Source organism: Athene noctua, chromosome Z, assembly GCF_965140245.1.
Source record: "Athene noctua chromosome Z, bAthNoc1.hap1.1, whole genome shotgun sequence".
Classification (NCBI taxonomy): domain Eukaryota; kingdom Metazoa; phylum Chordata; class Aves; order Strigiformes; family Strigidae; genus Athene; species Athene noctua.
Window position 1 is genome coordinate 73686231 of NC_134077.1, and position 18872 is coordinate 73705102.

At 40.3% G+C, this 18872-nt stretch overlaps 2 protein-coding genes across 10 annotated transcripts in view; both read left to right on the forward strand.

The window, feature by feature from the left end:
* Positions 1-1830, forward strand: part of POLK (DNA polymerase kappa) — a 34318-nt gene extending 32488 nt beyond the window's left edge. For all 4 annotated transcript variants that reach the window (XM_074931986.1, XM_074931984.1, XM_074931988.1 and 1 more), the window contains one exon: positions 4-1830. In XM_074931986.1, coding sequence (XP_074788087.1) covers positions 4-88 — 85 coding nt within the window. In that variant the 3' untranslated portion in view covers positions 89-1830. The remainder of the gene's footprint in view (positions 1-3) is intronic.
* A 5245-nt stretch (positions 1831-7075) lies between these two features.
* Positions 7076-18872, forward strand: part of ANKDD1B (ankyrin repeat and death domain containing 1B) — a 29093-nt gene continuing 17296 nt past the window's right edge. For 4 of the 6 annotated variants that reach the window (XR_012635520.1, XM_074932017.1, XM_074932018.1 and 1 more), the window contains exons 1-6: positions 7076-7180; positions 10646-10749; positions 12762-12860; positions 16602-16700; positions 16794-16898; positions 18686-18784. Coding sequence is in view for 5 of the 6 variants with exons in the window: in XM_074932017.1 (XP_074788118.1) it covers positions 7105-7180; positions 10646-10749; positions 12762-12860; positions 16602-16700; positions 16794-16898; positions 18686-18784 (582 nt within the window). In the remaining variant the exon portion in view is untranslated. Of the gene's footprint in view, positions 7181-7445; positions 7649-10645; positions 10750-12761; positions 12861-16601; positions 16701-16793; positions 16899-18685; positions 18785-18872 lie in introns of those variants that run through there. The other 2 variants (XM_074932020.1, XM_074932019.1) reach the window with 2 other exon arrangements.

The following is an 18872-nucleotide window of genomic DNA, read 5'->3' on the forward strand; positions in this document are numbered from 1 at the left end:
TAGGTCTGGACTAACAGCTTCACAGTCAGTATCCAAAAAGGCCAAGTCAAGCAATTCCAAGCATACAATTGAAAAGTTTTTTAAATGACCGTGTAGCAACATATTCTATATGAAGTATTCAAAGTGGTTTATGATTGCAGATTAGTTTAGCATTGGTGGTAGGCTGGATTCAGGTTCCTGTCACTTTGGAGTCACTGAATGCCTGTGTAAAAAGAATATGATGTTTGAGGTAAAAGAAGTACAACTGAAGCGATTGGGGGTTTTTTTGAGAATAATACTTTTTTTTTTCCCCAGTTGTTTCTGAGAATCAAAATTCACTAGCACTTTAACTTTGTTTGTATTGAACATGTGGAATTTTGTTAGAGTCACGAGCAGCCTCATGATTTCTGTCTGCTGTTCAACAAACAGAACAGGGAGATTAGAGCTGCCATTGAGCAAGCCTGTAGGGCAAACTGCCTAGAAACCAGGAATCATTAGCTAGGGTGCCACACTGTGCTTACTGAAGGCCCTCTTCCCACACCTGACCTGCCATCTTCTCTGTTGGTTGTATTGGCTGTGGTAGCCATAGTAGCTTTCTTGGACTGTTCAACACCAAATTTAATTGTGGTATAGCTGTGTGATAACAAAGAAGAGCTGGGTTGCTTGATTTTGGCTTACGAACATCTGTCTTCTCCATGGACCCAAAAAAAGATCGGTCTCACAGTTTCAAAGGAAAAGAGCAAGAACTTAGGGCACAGTTAAGCTTTCATTGTTGTCACTGAAAATGACTTCAGTAAGAGCTGATGGACCAGCCCTGAAGGTCTCACTGTGATGAGATACAGAATGACTTCACTGATTTAAAAAATGTTAATAAACGTGTTGATGAGAGAAGAATTCCTCCAGGTTAGTCAGACAAATGCTGTTTGATCCTTGGCCTTTCCAAAGAGACTGAGAACTCCAATTTTCTTCGCAATTGTGAAATTGTTACTGGTCAGTGGCGCTAAATTTACTCTAAATAAAAGGTCTTATGGTGCAATAATAATATGCAAATATGCAAGATGCTGAACCTCCTTACTGTTTACCTATCTTTCTCTTCAAAATTATATTTTATTTCTGAATAAACAATATTTTATGAGTGCATATATGGAAGGAGGAAGTTGTAAAGTGCAAATATTTAAAATACTGTTTAAATTTTTGCTGTTTACACCAAATTGCTTAAATTAGACATTTTATAATAATTAAATATTTATAAGGCAACTAATTTATGATTACAGCATATTACTTATACAAACGATGTCAAGCCTGTATGAAATATAAACTGCTTTTTAATTGCAAAATCTTTAAAAGAAGTGGCTGCTATAGAAGCATCTGTTTTGTTGTTTAACTGTATTGGAAACACTTTGGAGTTTGCTTGGTTTTTAAACAAACGTGTACCCGGTATGTTTTAGATGCCCCAGCTAAGTCCAGAATGTGCTTGTTTGTTTCCAGACGTGCTGGAATAATTTCACCATCTCTTCCTGCTAATCTGTTTGTTTGTGAGATGTCACTGTACCCACAGCTCTGTCATTTGAATTCATGTCAGTGCTCCCTTATTCGCTTTGGACCAAATCAGCTGGACTAGTTCAGACTGTGTAAGCTGACTCAGTTGACTTTTTCTAAACCAGATCAGAAAGCTTTCAGTGGGAATCATTCTGCTCACAGAGATGGGAGCTGGAAACTTTTGCTAGGAAAGACATAAAAGCAACTGAGGGAACAATGACTTAAGCTACTACTGCTGTTTATAAAGTGAACACCTGTCCCTGTATTAGTTTTTATCTGTCTGATTCAATAAAGTGTACAATCTAAGTGTTACCTTGTCATTGTGTGTATTTCTTTAAAATGTGTATTTTTACGTATACGTTACTTAGCAAAAAGTAATCCACTGTAAGTGCTTGAACAAATGAAGTTAGTTTGGCTTAGCTTCAGAAGTTGTCCTTCCATCTGTGTAAAAAAAAAAAAAAAAATTGTCACAGAGTTATGTGAGTGTCATGAAGTTAGAGTATGTTGGAGTTGATGTGGAAATAAAATTCACAGTATGATTCTAAAGCCAAAAGTGCCTGCCTTTTGAGATGTGTGTAAAAATACACCTTTTGGAAAGGTGATTCTTTGTGTTTACAGGAAGCGCTCGGTGAGGTTATTTTAATGTTTTCCATGTATATTATTTACTGCAATGCAGTATTTTTTTTATATTTGTTGCTATTTTCTTATACTACGTTTATTGCTGTTTTTATCTGAAGGTCTTCAGTACACGATTAAGTATTGTCATAAACTTCCGTGATGTTATTTTTTGTCTCAGTTCTTGTGGAGAAGATTGTAAGCAATGTTTTTGTTTTGCATTTTTCTCAGTGTGTGTGTGTGTGTGTGTGTGTGTTATGTAATTGACCTTAACTTAAAACCTGTTTTGATTGGCATCTGGAAATTTCTTTATGGCTGTGCTTAACATAATATATAAATTATTTCCTGTGCATGAGTCATTCCACATTTACTATATCCAATGCTCTAAAGCATGTGAATGATCTAGGTTGGCAGCAGATGAGAATCATTGTGTAGCATCTCTCTTATTTAAGGTAGTTATATGTACTTTATCTTGAATTTATCTTTTAGAGGGATATTCTAAACATTCGTTAGTTACGAATGATAGCGAAAAAGGATTACATTCCTGTGATCTTAAATGTTTTCTCTACCACTTCTGAAGAAGGGAATGCAGACAGCTATGTAGACATGTACAGACATGTAGAGATACCCCATTAAGAACAAGACTTGCTTGAGTTTGTCTTGTAAATCTTCAATACCCAAAAACTTAGGCTTTAAAATAGCATTTTCCTATTGAATCTGTTTACCACTATCTACAGTAATATCTGCATTTATTTTTGAGTTTTGAAATATCTTGCCCACAGAATGTCTTACTGTGATTGGGTATCACAGTGAGCAATTTTGGGTTTAGTTGTCTGGCCTGGGTGTTGATACAGAGAAATGATTACTTGTTTTGAGATTTATTTACTTATTTACTTATAGAAAACTGCTTAGCAACTTATTTACTTATTTATAGCAAGTTATAGTAATTTTTAAATATTGCTAAGAATCCTGCTTGCCCAGACTGTTCTGTGGAATTTTACCAAGGACTACTGTGTTCATCAAAAGAAAGCAGTTCACAGTGAAAATCTACCACAGATTACAGTGTTCAGCAAAATATTATACCTTTGTCCTTGAGTAACAGGTGGCTCTAACTAGTTGGAATTTTGCTAATGAGTAAAGATAGCCATATACGAATGGTAGAAGTTCTGTTGGTTCTCTTAGATAATATAAAAAGTAAACGGTCTGAAAAACACTCTTGTTATTCAAGAAATTGGCCAAAAAACAAAGTGAGAAAGACTGTGAGCCTTCCTCCCAAAGACCCCTGAAGACAACCACCAGGAGGCAATGCCCAGGTGCAAAGAGAACATAAACTGCTGACCCCAGCCTCTAGAACTACCCCAGCCTCACTCATGCATATGTGTGTTTGTGTTACGTAACCCAATGAATATGGATATCCACACTATAAGTTTTTGGTAAAATGTGCGGTGGGGGTGCAAGCTTTGTGGAGAGATCCCCTTGCACCCCAGCCGGAGTAAACATACCTGCTTTATTACTCTATTTGAGTTGTAGAGTCTGTTTTTCTGGGAATCAGTGTCTCAAAACTTTCTCTTTATTTCTAGAAACTTTCCTGTTGGGAATATATAAATACTTTGGCTTATGCTATTTTCTTCTCAGAGCTGCTGAAGTTCCACGCTGAAGTATCAGTAACAGGCAAGAACATCAGCAGGACAGAGTTTGGGCTGAAATTGCTCTGCCTGTAGCTTGATCCGTGTTGGAAATATTTTTGGAATGGTTTATCACATTCCTGCCTCTCCCATTGTAGTATGCAGATCCAAGTAGAAGATTGGAGCCATCAAGAGTCATACTGCCTGCAAGTGAGCCTAGGGAGCAGTCTCTGAGTACCCAAGTTTGTTGGCCAGCTGGCGTTGTGGTCATCTCTGCTGTCTTTTCTGATGGCTATTTTTGTATGTGAGCACCTGCTGAGACTGGGCGTGGCCATTTCATTGTTTTAATTACTAATCATAAACAAAGGCAAGTGACAACATGTAGCTAGCTGTAACCATAAGGGATGAGAGGAGGAATGAGGGTAGCTGGTGCTGCAGTTGCACAGGCTAACAATTCATGCACCACGGGATTCAGAATCCTGTGGAGTTTCATACTTTTAATAAAAGTACACAGTTTAAAAACATAATACTCCTACCTTGACTTGTATCTTCAGATTGCACCTTCTTTTACAGGACATAATTTTTGCTTCCTTTTTCTTCTTTATGCACTATTCAGGATGCTTTTGTCCTGCCTTACATTTTTTCTTTCTATTGGTTCTACTTGTTTATGTACTTACTATTACTGTTATTTAAATACTTTTTAAAATAGTCTGAGTTCCTGGCAAAGAGAGAGCTTTGAAGGCAAGCGAGGAAGATACTCCAGTACTCTCTTGCTCTGCACTTTGTTCTGGATTTTGCATCTCTTGTTAGTTTCTGTGTCAGTCTTTTCTGCAGGTTGCTGGGGCCATTTGAAAGAGTCAAGACTGTGGGGAAGTGGTTAAAGAATGTGGTAAACTTACTATTTGCAAAGTTTGAGCACATGAAGTATAGGTGTACTGGCAAAGTTAAAGAAACCAGGGATATGCTGTGAATTGTGTGTGCATTGTGTGATAGTAATTAGAAAAAACAGCTGGTGTTTCCAGACTCTGTGTAAAATTACTATCCTGGTTAAAGATTCACCCTATAACTTATGCCCTGTATGAGGCTGCAAATCTGTTACTCCTTTGGTGCTGGCTTTGTAGGTAACCTAATCTTTCCACAGTTCCCTGTTGTCTCATTTCAGAAAGGAGCATTAATGTTGCAAACAGTGGATCTGTATTACTAGCCCAGCCACCATACAGAATTAAAGCTCTCAAGGAGTTTTGCTGGAACATTTGACTCACAAGAAGCAAGAAAAGTGAAACCTTTGTGATTCAGCTACAGCTAAATCAGTTACTTGTTCTTCTTGCTCTGGGTTTATTTTCAGGGTTTTTTTCAGCTGAGTAACATTCATCTACTGGAAGTACAGTTGATGAAACTTCCTTATCAGACCAAGGTGTGTCAGGTGTAAAGATTCTTACTCATCAGAGCCTGACTGTATCAAAAATGTTTAAAGGAGAACTGTGAAATCTCTTAATATATGATAAGCAGAATCTGAATTTGTAGTTTGTATCCAAATTTGCTCAATTTACGAACTCTTTGGAGTCTTTCAGATTAACTTTATCATGGACATGTACAGTGTTCATAATCTTGGAAGTTGACTGTGTAGTTTAATTATGAAGAAAAAATTAATAGTGAAGGAACTCAAATGTGGCTTCACTATTAATTTTCTATTTTCAAAAGACTGAATACTGCTAGTCCTGCATTCTTGAAGCTGCTTTTCCAATATTTATTTTAAAATGTTAACAATATCAAAGGCTGTTTTCAAAGTAAAATTTAGCTAAATCACTTTAAACAATAACAGTGGACTTCAAGATAAATTGATAAATAGATTAGATGAAGCTCTATGTGAGTTCACAAAAACTGAACTTTTGTGATGGTGTGTATTGATTTTGACTGGACTTGGACAAAAATCAGATGAAAGGATTGTCTACCTCAAAATTAAGAGTCTTGTGATTGAATCAATACTACTACTGCACGTGTGAATTTCTGCCCAGATTTACGGTGGAAGCAGCTCAGTCTCTTGCGTCCCAAGGCAGTGTCAACTTTGCAGGAGCACGGGGACAGTCACCCGCTCCACTCCACTGAGTGCCCGTTGACCGCAATGAGAGTAACTCCCAAGAGGAGGTCCCCCGAGTGCCCCTCGCCATGCAGATCCCTGGCCTCGGCGGTGCTGCGGCGGCTGGGAGGGCTCCTTCTGGATGTGCCGGTGGACTCGTGGCAATTGCCTTTCACAAGCGTCTCGCTTTGTTACAAACTGACTTCTTAAAATTGGCTGAGTCAGAGTTTCCAATTTCTTTATTTAGCAAGCGGCAACAAGCAAAACAGCGCTGGGCGGCCGGGGAGTCTCCTGCTCCAACAACGGCCCGCACCTCTCAAGGAATTTTGTCTTAATTTTATACTACAAAGCATTGCATATTCATTAAACGTCTATACATATACATTACCTAAACCTGCCTACTCCCGCTTCGTATGGTAATTAGCTTATCAGTCCTTTACGTTGCGCAGATGCTGCTGAAAATTACGGGTCGGGGTCTTCAAATCATGGGAGGTGGTCTTTGGAAGGAAGGCCGTAGGTCCTCCTCACAGTGTACTTTTCACCCTTCGCCTGGAATGTGATGATTTTACAAGCTTGCAGTGCTCATCAGTCTAGGCTCATTACTGGTCTTGAGTAAGGAGATTTATGAACGTCCTTGTTCATGCTTTATAAAGTACAGGCACTTCTCTCTCTTGTTGCCCCCCCTCCCTCTTTCTTTCACTCTTTTACACAATATCATTTTATCATGTTAGTTCAGTTAAGCACTTGCTGTTAGTTCTAAATAGACAGTTCACCTTTCCGTTGTCTTTTCGCTGATTTTGATGAACAGTGTACCATCCATCACGGCTTGGGCGGTGGTTTGGTTAAGCACTTCAGGAGCAAGCCGGGCTACCATTTCGTCTTGTGTGCAGCTGTAGGCGCAAACTGCTTCTTACACGCACGGCTGCTTGCTAGAGAAGACCTGGAGGGGTGGGGGAGTGTGATTGTGCAGGGATAACCCTGCTCGGCGCCTAGCTAGTACCAAGAAATTCTGTGTATTTAGCTCCTGGTTTCTTGTAGAACAACCTCCTAACGCTGCCCTGCCCGTCTCCCTCTCCGCGCGGTGTGGCTGAGCGCCGGGCTGCCGCTGCGGGCGTGGCCGCAGGGCTGCGCTGGGCCCGCCGGGGTGTGCTCCGCTCAGCGCGCTGCCCCGCCAACCCGTCTGTCGGGGCCAGGGCGGGGCACCTCCCTCGGCGCCCTGACCTGGGGCCCCTTCCCGTGGGTGAGGAGGAAGAGGAGCCGAGGGCCGCGATGAAGGGTCTGGGCCGCCTGCTCCGCTCCGGGGAGGACGGCAGACGGGCGGCCGCGGCAGCCAGCCATGACGGCCGTGAGTGCGGGGGCGCGGAGCCAGGCGCGGCGGCGGGCGGCGCCCCGAGGGCTGACGGGGCGGCGGGGCACGGCCGGCGCCCGCTTGCCTCGGGCAGCGAGAAAAAATGAGCGGAACCGGGGGCGCAGGGGGGCAGTGTTAAACGTAAGCTGCTTTACAGCTACTAAAACGTGTCAGCGAGGATGTGCGGATGCGAGATCGGGAGAGCTGAGGTTTAGCGAGTCTGTCTTCCCGGGGACAGGTCCTGCAGACTGCCCCGCGCCTCCCTTTAACGTCACCCCTGAAGCTGCCCGGGGGGGTTCGCTGGCGTTGGTGACATCCCTGGGGCTGAGCATCTGCCAACAGTTTCACAACCGATCCGGGCGTCCGTTTGGGGGGGCACACAGAAGCTGGGGGACCTGCGGGTCTCCCTGCACGCAGGGGCATGACTCCCGGAAACGGGACCTCGGGCTTGCGTCTCGCAGACCGGTTAGTGAAAGAACAGCCTGCCCGGGCGTGGGCTGCGATTACTGAAAACGGGTTATTTGTGGAAACTGAGCGGTAATTGCTGCACCCTGCTACGGCCCTGTCCTGTGATCGCGGCGTGACAGCCGGGAGCCGTTCTCCCGGGCCGTGGTTCCCGCTTACAGGCTGGCGAAAAGGACAGATAGAAGAAACAAATAATCTATCGCTCCTGGACTCTGTAGGTAGTTTTCCCCATGACTTCTTTGAATTGGAAAACGCTTATTTTATAAAAAAATTTTCAGGATTTAACAAAAATACCTACTTTGCCCTAGTAATTTTATTTCCAGGAACAAACAAGAAGTAGAGAAAACATTGAAAACGTTACCAAACCGTTAAATAGATGATTCAGTTTTTAGAAACAATAGAGTAAAAATAAATTCTGTTGTCACTTGAGTATGAATATTATCATTTTTGCATTTACCTTCTTGAAGCTTTCAGCCAATTCAGATTGCTGGGTTTTCTCCAATGACAACTGAGACAGTTATGGATAACAGGAGATTAAAAGTGGGGGTGCGGTGGGTGCAAAGATTTCCATTGTCTATGAGTACTGAAAGCCCTGGTGCACTTTTCTACTTCACTAGAAGTCATCCTTATTTGTGGTATTACTGAAAGACAGATTGGGGCCACTAAAATAAGACATAAGGAAAGAAAAATTGAAGGTACCTCGAAGCTTGAGTTTCTGTTGAGGAAGACTTTTTGTTTTCAGATAGTAAACTAAGTGATTTAATTTTCTGTGTCTTTTTACATCCTTGCCCTTCTAAGAGAGGACAAATGGTGGGATGTTCAGTACACCGCAGACAGGGCTCTCTACAAAGGAAGTCAACTGCTAAAATTACTACTTCAGTTAGCTCAAAAGAAAAATTGAATATAACTTTTGTGATTATAATTATGTAGTTATTATATAACCTGTAGGGCAATAAACCAGACACTTTTTATGAAGCCAAAGAAGGTAACGCCCCCCAAAATTTTGACAGCCACAAATAGATAATTGATTGCTGCTGTTACTTGAAATTAGAGGGAGTGTGCCAAATCCTGGAGACCCCAGCTTGGATACAGGGCTGTCATAAATCTGTAGTCTGACAGCTCTATACCTTTGTCATTTTGTGCATGAAAAAACGTTTTTGCAAAAGCAGTGAAAGGTTGTGCAGCAAGTCAGTGCTGTGGTGTGTCTGGATTGCCACTGTCCTTAAGAGATGTTGAGAGAGAGAGAATACTAAGAAAGATCACACCCAGAGCAAAAGGTCTTTTTAACAGCGTACAGCCAATTCATGACTTATGGACAGGAGAGAAAAGATCCATTATTAATTCTTTGTCAGAATTACAACAAAACTGTCATTACCAATGCAGATACAGCAGAGAAACATATTTTTCTCTTGTTTCTTGAAGGCAATGCAAGTAAACTGTGGGATTGTTCCTGTATGTCTTGAGGTGCAACAGCATTTATCTTTGCATCCTCATGTAAGATAGATGTGCGAGTGTTCGTCAGCGGTCAGTAGGAGGAATGGGGCCTAACTGTAACTAATTGCAGCTAATTGGTGCCCTGTGTTTTGTTTCCATGTCTGCCAAAAATTTGCCTTGAGCCAGATACCCTTTGACCATTTGTTTACCCGTGTTTGAACTCAAGATAGCATCCAGAAACTCTGCTGGATGCTTCTTTAGCTTGTAGACCTCGAAAAAAATGGTTTATTCTGCAGAGATCCCTGTTCGTTATGCTGATTTTGCTGTCAGCCACACTCCTTGTCACAGATGCCTGGGGTGAATTTTTATTTGCAACTGCTTTTTGGTTTGGTTTGGTTTTGGCTGTACCCCCATGTTGTAAATCAAGGAAGTAATATTCTGTGATTTCCAGAGAATTTTGGGAGATGTTTCAGTTGTTTGAGGTGCTTGGATAATGTCATAGGAAAGCTGGAAACAGCCCTTCAGTCTTACTGCCTTGAGCTGTATTCTTAATTAGGCTTTAACGAATTTATAGGATGAACTTGCATGACAGGCCTCTAAGAAACAGATCATTTCTGCAGTTTCTAGTTCAACAGAGTTCTGTCCTCTTTGGTAATATCACTGGAAAAGTGGCTTTCAGGACAAAATATTATAGACACAAGATATCGAAGTGATTAACTTTTTAAGTGTGATATGCTAGGAAATTAAAAATACCTACTAACGTTTTTGCAACTGATTTAACTGCTGCATTAATTTCTAAGTGGTTAATTAAATGTTAAAGTAGAAACGTGAGAAATACTCTTAAGTTAGCTAAACCAGTTATCAGACACTGGAATTTTATTTTCCAAAGTTACTAAATATTAGGTGTCTAAATGTATGCTGCAGCTACTTTAGTTGACCAAACAGATGTTCATTTTTGGGTTGAGACGTTAAAGGAAGGTCTGAATTTAATAGTAAATTCCACTTTGTAGCCAAATTTTGAGTTCAAATACGTGCCTTTTGTTTTTGTTTTTGTTTTTTTTTCCACCCCTATAAAACTTCTGGTTGGTTGGTTTGTTTGTTTTCAGCTTGTTCATACCATTTGGTTACTGCTATAAATTTTTATATATTTGGGTGGGGTGTTCTCTTTTAAAACAGAGCAGTTTTTCCCAGAACAGGAAAAAAATGCTGCAGTTTGTACTGTTCACTGCTATGCCTATAAAATACTTTGGGACCCATTTTGATGGCAAGAGCTTCATAAATGAACTCTTCTTGCTGTGAGCTGTGCAAATAATGGTCATCCATGCTGTGAAAAGCCTAGCTCTATTTGCCCTTAAAAGTTGAAACTAGAAACATCATCCAGATGTCTCTAGAGGAGAAAAATGTAATCCTGGAACACTTCTATGATAAGAAGCAAATGATTCTCATTATATGAAAATTTCAAATCAGGACAATTAAAAGAAAGCAAGAACAGTATCATCATCCCTGAAGTTGCTTATGGCTATTTTTTTAGTAATACAATTTTTTCATCATATTTTTTCACAGTATTGCCAGACGAGAGAGAATTTCAATATGCTGCTAAAACGAACAATTTGGAAACCATGGAAAAGCTGTTTAAAAAAAACGTTAACATAAATGCTGTAGATGCTGTGAGTATGAATGGTCTGACAGCTGACTGATCTGAAATGTGACTTCTTGGGGTTGCATGGGGGAATCCCAGCATGCTAGACCCATCAACTGCAAGGTGGTGAGGCAGCAGGAGTGCCTGCTAGGATCTGGTTAAGAAACATTTCACACATTTAGTATGGACAGTAGGATTTGTGCAGCATAACTCACAGGTCTTTGCATTTAGCTACTAGTCTGTGCATCACATTGGGAACTAAGGCCTTCTGAATTGTGGTCCCTGCTCATATATTTACTCTGTGTTCTTAGGTGACTAATTTCTCAAGTTCATCATCTTTCAGAGTGGGAAGACTTAGCCTCACAGTCACTTTGAGAATGAATTTATGCTGCTAACATTACAAATTTCATGTGTGAAATGTTACCATTTGGTTTGTGTGGAACCACCGGGAGTATTCTACCATATCCTCTGGTTACAGAGTTGAGATCAGAGTTCAGATTTACCCTAGGTAGATGAAAATGCATTTCTTATGCTGACATCAGCTCTAGGCCCAAAATCTGAGGATCTATACTTCACAGTAACAAGGTGCTGTATTCCATGTGAGAAGTAGTGCAACAGCAATGGAGCGGTTGTGGTATTAAACTGGGAGTTGTGGAGAACAGTTTTCCCTCAGTGGCTGTGTATAAATCATCTACCCACAAACATCCAATGTTACTTAATCATGGGTTCTGAAAAAACTTACTTCCCATGTCCACATGCATTTTTCCCAGCTGAGAAATTGAGGAGATAGTACAGGTGCATTCCTTGTTTTGTTCGTGAAAAAGAGAGGGAGACAAAAATTTCTTTTGAGTAAACTCTTGAACAATGAGAGTATTCCCATCAGTTACACAGTACTCTAAAAAGTCACTTAAAAATAGTTATTGCTTCTTTATTGCTTTCCAAAATTCAGGAAATTAAACTTAAGTAACTTTCCAGTCCAGTAGTTCGAATCTTTACTCTGTCATCCTTAAATCAGACCTATAGTGTAAGAGTTTTACTAGCATAACTATGTGGGTGTTGTGCATTGATTGGTTGATTCCCCTAGTGCTTGCAGCTTGTACTGGCAAAACCGTTCTTTTGTTCATGTTGATCATTCCTACCCCTGTACTCCCAAGCCAAATAAGCAAGGCTGCCAAAAGGTGAATTTTGTTGACAGAGCTATTTATGTCTGTGCAAGAGGCTTTTTCTGGCATAAATGCATGCCATAAATCCCACCTTTTTATGTTTTTAACACATATAGCTGTAAATTTAAACTTACACATGGATAAGTCAGCTGATCTACATAGAAGCATAAGCAAACAAGTTTAAACTGACTTTTAAAGTTAATTGGTAAAATCACATATATCCTTGTGTGGAAACTCTCAGTGAATTATGTTAAACCCAGTTATGTTCACTTCAAGTGGAAGCAAAACTCTCTCCACTAAAGTTTAATTCAATTTAACCAATCCCTTTTAAATTCACACAATTAATTATTTGAATGATAAATTAATCAAATATTTCTGATAAGCATTGAGACTATTCATCTGCATAGAATTACTCACTGTTTGCAAGGTGGAAGCTTTCATTTACACAGATAATGACTCAGTCTAGAAAGGTGAGTAACATTGGGTGAGGGAGGAATCCCATCATGCATTGCAGAGATACAGTCAAAAGCAAGAAGGATACCAAAAGCAAATCTAATTGCATAAATTTAGATCTCAGCTTTTCAAATCAAACCATATAATAAAATAGTAAACATGGATGCTTCTTGTATTGCATGCATCTCCTCAAGGTAGTATATGATTCCTTAATTCTACTTGACATCTCAGCGAAGGGATGATGCTACATAGAGTATCTAAGTCATTCTGGTTCTACAAGAAACCTTTAAGATCAGTACCTTAATTCTATCCAAGGCAACAAAAATGCAGATAAAGCTGTCGAAGGAGAACTGTGCAAACGTGTATTTGTTAATAAGGAAAAGCCATATTATGGACCTGACAACCAAAGCTTTGCTTATTTCAGATGAAGCGCACTGCATTTCATTTTGCTGTTGCGAGAAGTCATATATCAGTGGTGGATTTTCTTCTCCATCACAAAGCTAGACTTGATATGGCGGATCAGGTAAGCTGTTTATGTGTTTTGATTCACGCAGTATAAGAACACCTTAGGGGAAAAGTAAAAGTAGATATTTGACCTTATGCTCCCCATTTTGCAAAGTTAGGCGCTTGCTGTAAATGCTTCAGGTTGTCTTAACACTGCACATAATCTATATGGAAAAACATTGTTAGAGGAAAAACACATTGTCCAGAGCTTTGGCTATGTTGACTACTTACTTTATGAAGTGCAAGGGTGGTTGAAGCCATGTTGAGATTCTATTAAACACTCTCATTCTAATTAAAGATTAGCTTTTAATTATCAGCTGTCTTTAATTCTTAGTTGTTAATCATTTTTGTTGAAAGACCATTGGAAACTCTCCATCATAATTATCTTGCAGAGCTTAAATATTACGACATTACATATTGTATTTGACAGTGATTCTTGTAGTCTGTCAATCAGCTTGATCTTGCAATTGATAAGAAACAGAATGAAGATACTATGATTTATTTCTTACTCCATTCAGTTTCTGAAGATATTGTGACTTTATTTCTTACTCCATTTCAGTTTCTGACATACTTTTTGTATGAACAGGTGTAAGGTCTTAAGCATTCTTAACATTTCTCAGTACAAAAAGTAAGCTGATTAAAAACACACAGTAGTGTTCTTAGCAGGTATGTGGTACTCCCACCTTTAGTTTGGAGACTTGATCTAACTCATAGTTAAGAAGTTTATTGATTAAGCAGCACATCTCTAAGAAATCAGTAATACATTAATTGGCTAATAAACACACCACTGTTATTAGTAGTGTTAATTCACAGTTATATCACTCCAGGTTGCAGTGCTTTGAGTTACAATTCTATTGCTTATTATAAGTATTAGCACTGAAACATAATTATATTAATGCAAGGAAATCTGGTACTACTAAGCTGCAGTTCTGTCACTTGTTCTTCTGCACTTAATATCAAGGTACAAGCTTTTCCCTTCTTATCCACCCTACACTCCCAACTCTTTCAGACATGGAGCTGATGGAGAGTCCAACAGGAGAGTCCAAGGCAGTCCCTTCCTGTACTGGGGGGAGCTTGGATCTGCGGGTCACCTTCACTACCATCAGCAGAAGTACACAACCACAAGATTATGGACATCACAAGATTCTTCCCTTTTTTGTTCTCCATCTGATTGTATACTTTGTCTTTTTTTTATTATTTTCATGAACCAACCTTTTTGCTACCCTTGTGCCTTCTTTTCTCATCCCAGACTCCTCCCTGTCAAACAAATCATGCACAGAATCACACAGAATGGCTGAGGTGCGAACCTCTGGAGATGGCCTAGTCCAGCCTCCTGCTCAGAGCATGGCCACAAAAAGCAGATTGCTCAGAGCTATGTCCGGTTGAGTTTTGATTACCTCCAAGGATGGAGACTCCATAACAACAATATTAAAACCACACAATTGAGTTGAATTTTGATTACCTCCAAGGATGGAGACTCCATAACCTCTGTGGGTGATGATTCCAATGTTTGATAATCCTCAGAGTAAAAGTTTTTTCTTATGTTTAAGTGAATCTTCCTATACACAACTACAAGTTCCACCTCAGACTTCTTTGGCTAAACAGTCCCAGGTCTCTCAACCTCTCCTCATATGTCAGATGTCCCTTAATCATCTGTGTGGCCCTTTGCTGAACTCTGTGCTGTATGTCCATGTCTCTCCTATACTGGGAAGCCCAGAACTGGAAACAGTACTCCAGGTGTGTCACACCAGTGAGTAGAGGGGATCACCTCCCTTGACCAGGTGGCAGTGCTCTTCCTAATGCGGCCCAGGATACCATTTGTATTGTGTGCTGCAAAGGCACATTGCTGGCTCATGTTCAACTTAGTGTCCACCAGGAGCCCCAGGTCCTTCTCTGCCAAGCTACTTCCCAGGGAGTTGGCCCCCAGTCAGTACTGGTGCCTGGGGTTGCTCCTCCCCAGGTACGGCACTTTGCATTTCCCCTTGTTGAGTTTCATGAGGTTCTTGTCAGCCCGTATTTCCAGCCTATTGAGATTCCTCTGGTTGGCAGCACACCAGTCTGTTCTGTCAGCTGCCACTCCTCCCTATTTAATGTGATCTATAAATTTTCTGCAGGTGCACTCTTCCCCATCATTCATGTCTTTAATGAAGATGTTAAATAGTACTGGATCCATGATCAGTGCCTAGCATCATTGCTAGTGACTGGTCTCCAGCCGTATTTTGTGCTGCTGATCAGAACACCTTGGGCCTGGCAGTTCAGCTGTTTTCAGTACACCTTGGTATATCCATTTGCCTACACCTGTACTGTTTGTCTACAAAGATGTAATGGGGGCCAGTGTCAAAACTGTTACAGAAGTTGAGATAAACATTGACTTCTGTCCCCTCATCCACCAGGCTCCCCTTCTCATTGTATAAGGCTATCAGGTCTAGGTACTTTTTCTCCTTGGTCATTTCTTTCTCCTTGGCAGACTTTTGAGCCACAGTCACAAATTTTGCCCAAGTCCAGCTTTATTCTTGTACCCTGCACACCAGACACATGTTCCATGATGCCCTCTGCTGTTTTCCACTGGAGTATCTGTTTACTGTGCCCAGTGTGGGGCTCCCCCATACAGGGAAGACACTGGTAAGCTGGAGTGAGTCCAGTTCGAAATCTCTTGGATGATTACATTGAGACACATGGTGTATGAGGAGGTGCTGAGAGAGCTGAGTCTGTTCAGACTTGGGAGGAGAACGGTAAGGGGGAGACTTTAGTCAGAACTTGACAGGAGAAGGGCCTGAGTGACTTGATCCAATGGGACAGGTTTTGATCAGGAGGCTGTAGAAATTGAACCTCCCGAAGCCTCTTCCAGCCTGAACTGTTTTGTTATTCACTGAATAGTTTGTGAGCAGTATCCTGAATTCCCTGTTACAGCAAGCATCCTGCTGTCAGAAGTGTTTTACTAATATGTATGGAAACTGTTCCCATTCTGTGTTATTGATGGGAGTCAAGCTGTTTATTCCTCATTTACAGAGGAGAAACTGGGGAAGGATTACAACTGATAAGGGATTGTCTTTGATCTCTCTTGCTTCCTTTAGTTCCCTCTGACTCCATCTCTTAGATCAGGTGCTTTTATGGTGGAGTACAAATGTCTTGTGTTTACACAGCATTTAGCACAATGAGCCGTGATTTATGATGCTGCACCTGGCCACAGTACACACAAACTGAGGAAGAAGTGTGGAAAAGCTAGAGAGATCTGTGGCCAAGATGGGAGACAGTGGCTGCAAATTCCTTATCTCTATTCCTTTTGGCTCTAAGAAGTTAACAACAGGGTGTGTTGGGTTTAGAGAATTGGAGAGAAGAAAAGTGAACCTTAAAAGGAGGGCTACCTGGAAAATTATGTAACTCATGGAAATACAGTCATTACATATCATCACCTGAAATGTCATCCACTGCACCCAGTACTGTCTACAAGGTTTCTGGAGAGAGGGAATAATTTCCACATAGTATTTAATCCACCCATCTTAAAATGGGATCAGTCATTCTCTGGAGTTGCCAGACCTATCAGGAGGGGAGCCTGAACATGTAGCTGGGTCTTGATCCATGATATTTAGCTTAATTTAAGTGAGATGAATCCCACTCAGACTGCAGTGTTAATACTGATTTTCTAAGAGCCTGCAGAGCAGAGAACCCACTCATACACAGAACTAATCAAAAAGATTTAAAGAAATTTGCCATGAGGTATGTTTGTGGTTAATTTCTGTCTTTATAATTTTATTTGAAGCATGGCCTGACAGTGATTCATCTTGCGGCTTGGACTGGAAATCTGGATATAATGCGAAAATTAGTTAAAGCAGGTGCAGATCAAAAGGCTAAAAATGAGGTTTGTTGATGACAGATTTTTACCAACTCTCAAACATATTTATGTTGAAAAAAAGTCAAACTTGTTCTTACAGAGCTGCTTATGGTTTTTCAGGAAGGAATGAACGTATTGCACTTTGCTGCTCAGAACAACAGTGTTAAAATAGTTGATTATTTTCTCCAAGATCTTCATCTGAATGACTTGAACAAGCCTGATGGGGTACAGTATGTTTCTTTCTGTTTATTTCTTTAATGTCATGAGGCATCTGTTGTGGACAAAATGATCTTGACTTGGGGAATTTCAGTTAATTTTAGTTTATTGCCAGTTACATAAACTTTTATTTATTTATTTAGGTATCGAGAAACAAATAAGACAAGCAACCAGACAAGCAACCAGACAAGCACTTAGGGAAAACACCTTTCCTGCCTCTTTGCCTGTCTCAACTGAATCTACACATCTCTTCTCCTCTGCTTCCCTTGCTTTTGCAGCACATGCTGCTCAGTCCTGTTGATGAGGCGACAGTGGGAGGCAGAGGTTGGGGTCAGTCCACAGTGGTTTCCTTTCTTTTTTGCTCTTTGTTTCTTACACTTTTTATTTGTTCCAGCAAGGGTTCTTCCGTGGGCTGCAGTCACCCCGTGGGTGTACCTTCTCCTGTGTCTCCTCTCCTGCATTCTCTCATGTCTCCTTATATATCTCCCGCTGTGCATCCTCCCTGTAGCAGTGATGGCCCTTTCTTAAATATGTTTTCACAAAGGTATCATGTGCTTCTCTGATGGGTTGGGTGATGATATGTGGGGGGTCAGTTTTGTCCCCCACTCAGCTGGAAGTGGCTGTAACCAGTGTAAGGCAGTCTCTGACCTCCTCTCACAGCTCACCTCTGCAGCTCCCTGACCTTACCAAAACCTCCCAGTTATGTCCAACTTGGGCTTATTTCACCAACATAGAACATAAAACTATGTGCAGCCATCCTACAGAGGGGCACCAACCCTTCAACAGTGCCAGGGCCTTGTCTTCATTAGGTTTACTGTGCTTTTATTTTGCCTTCTCACAACATTGGGATCTTGCTTTGCTTAGCTAAGTAGGATATTTTATCTTTACATGAGGAAAATTTATTCTTGTAGGATCTGTCATCACAAGAACAAAGTTCCCCTATCCTTTTTTTTTTTGAGTCTTGAACTGTATTGACCCAGTGGTGCAAAATTCTGAATTTTTTCTACATATGACAAGGCTGACAAAACAGTTAATTAACAAAACAGACTTGTGTGTTTTAGGACTTGGGAAAGAAAAGGTGAAGAAGAATCTTCTTTATGTTGAGGTTATTTTATAATTATCTGTTAGTTGCTTGCATTTTTTTTCTTAGACATTCAATATAGTCCACTATCAGGTAGCAGGGCCATCTAACTAATCGGTTAGATGGCCTCACTGTCTGACCAGTGGTATGGTTTGATGTCAGGATAACTTTCTGAGGTTGAGTTGTGAACAGCTGGAACAGTTATTCTTAGTTTAACCACCACGAAAAAAAACCCTACAATGTACATAATTAAATTCAGGCCTCCTGGCTGTTCTTGTCTGTGCTTGCAGAATTCAGATCAAACCTGTTATGCCATGGAAATAAATCTTGCAGCTTCTTTACTGCCTGTTTTTGAGCATCCTGACTTCTAATGACACAGTTATCTTGATAAATATTTTCAAACCAAGAAGAATTAAGAATTAAATATTTTAAGAACATTTTCTACCTTGTTACTGTTTCTGAACAGTTTTCAAATGTTTTCTTCAGGATGTGCAAGATGTATAAACTGGTTTTTTACACTAACTAAATATTGCATGTTTTAAAAACTCTTACTCTTCCTATGTGTTTCTACTTTTTTGTTAATCTACTTAGTCATATGATACGTAAATTTTTTTGCACAATACACATACACAAATGCATGCCATATATCTAGTAACTAGAAGCAAAGTATTTTTACTTTCAGTAACTGTGGTTTTTTTCCATAATTGTTTTCTAGAAAGGTAAAAAGCCTTTTCTTCTGGCATCTGAAAAAGGCCATGTTGACATGATAAACAATTTGATTACTCTGAAGCTGTTTACATCTGAAAGAGATAAGGTAAAGGTTTATTTTCCACAGAAATATAACTAAAAGTGTGCTTCTGAAAGATTACTTTGGTACAGTGTAGTTACTGTACAACCAGGTA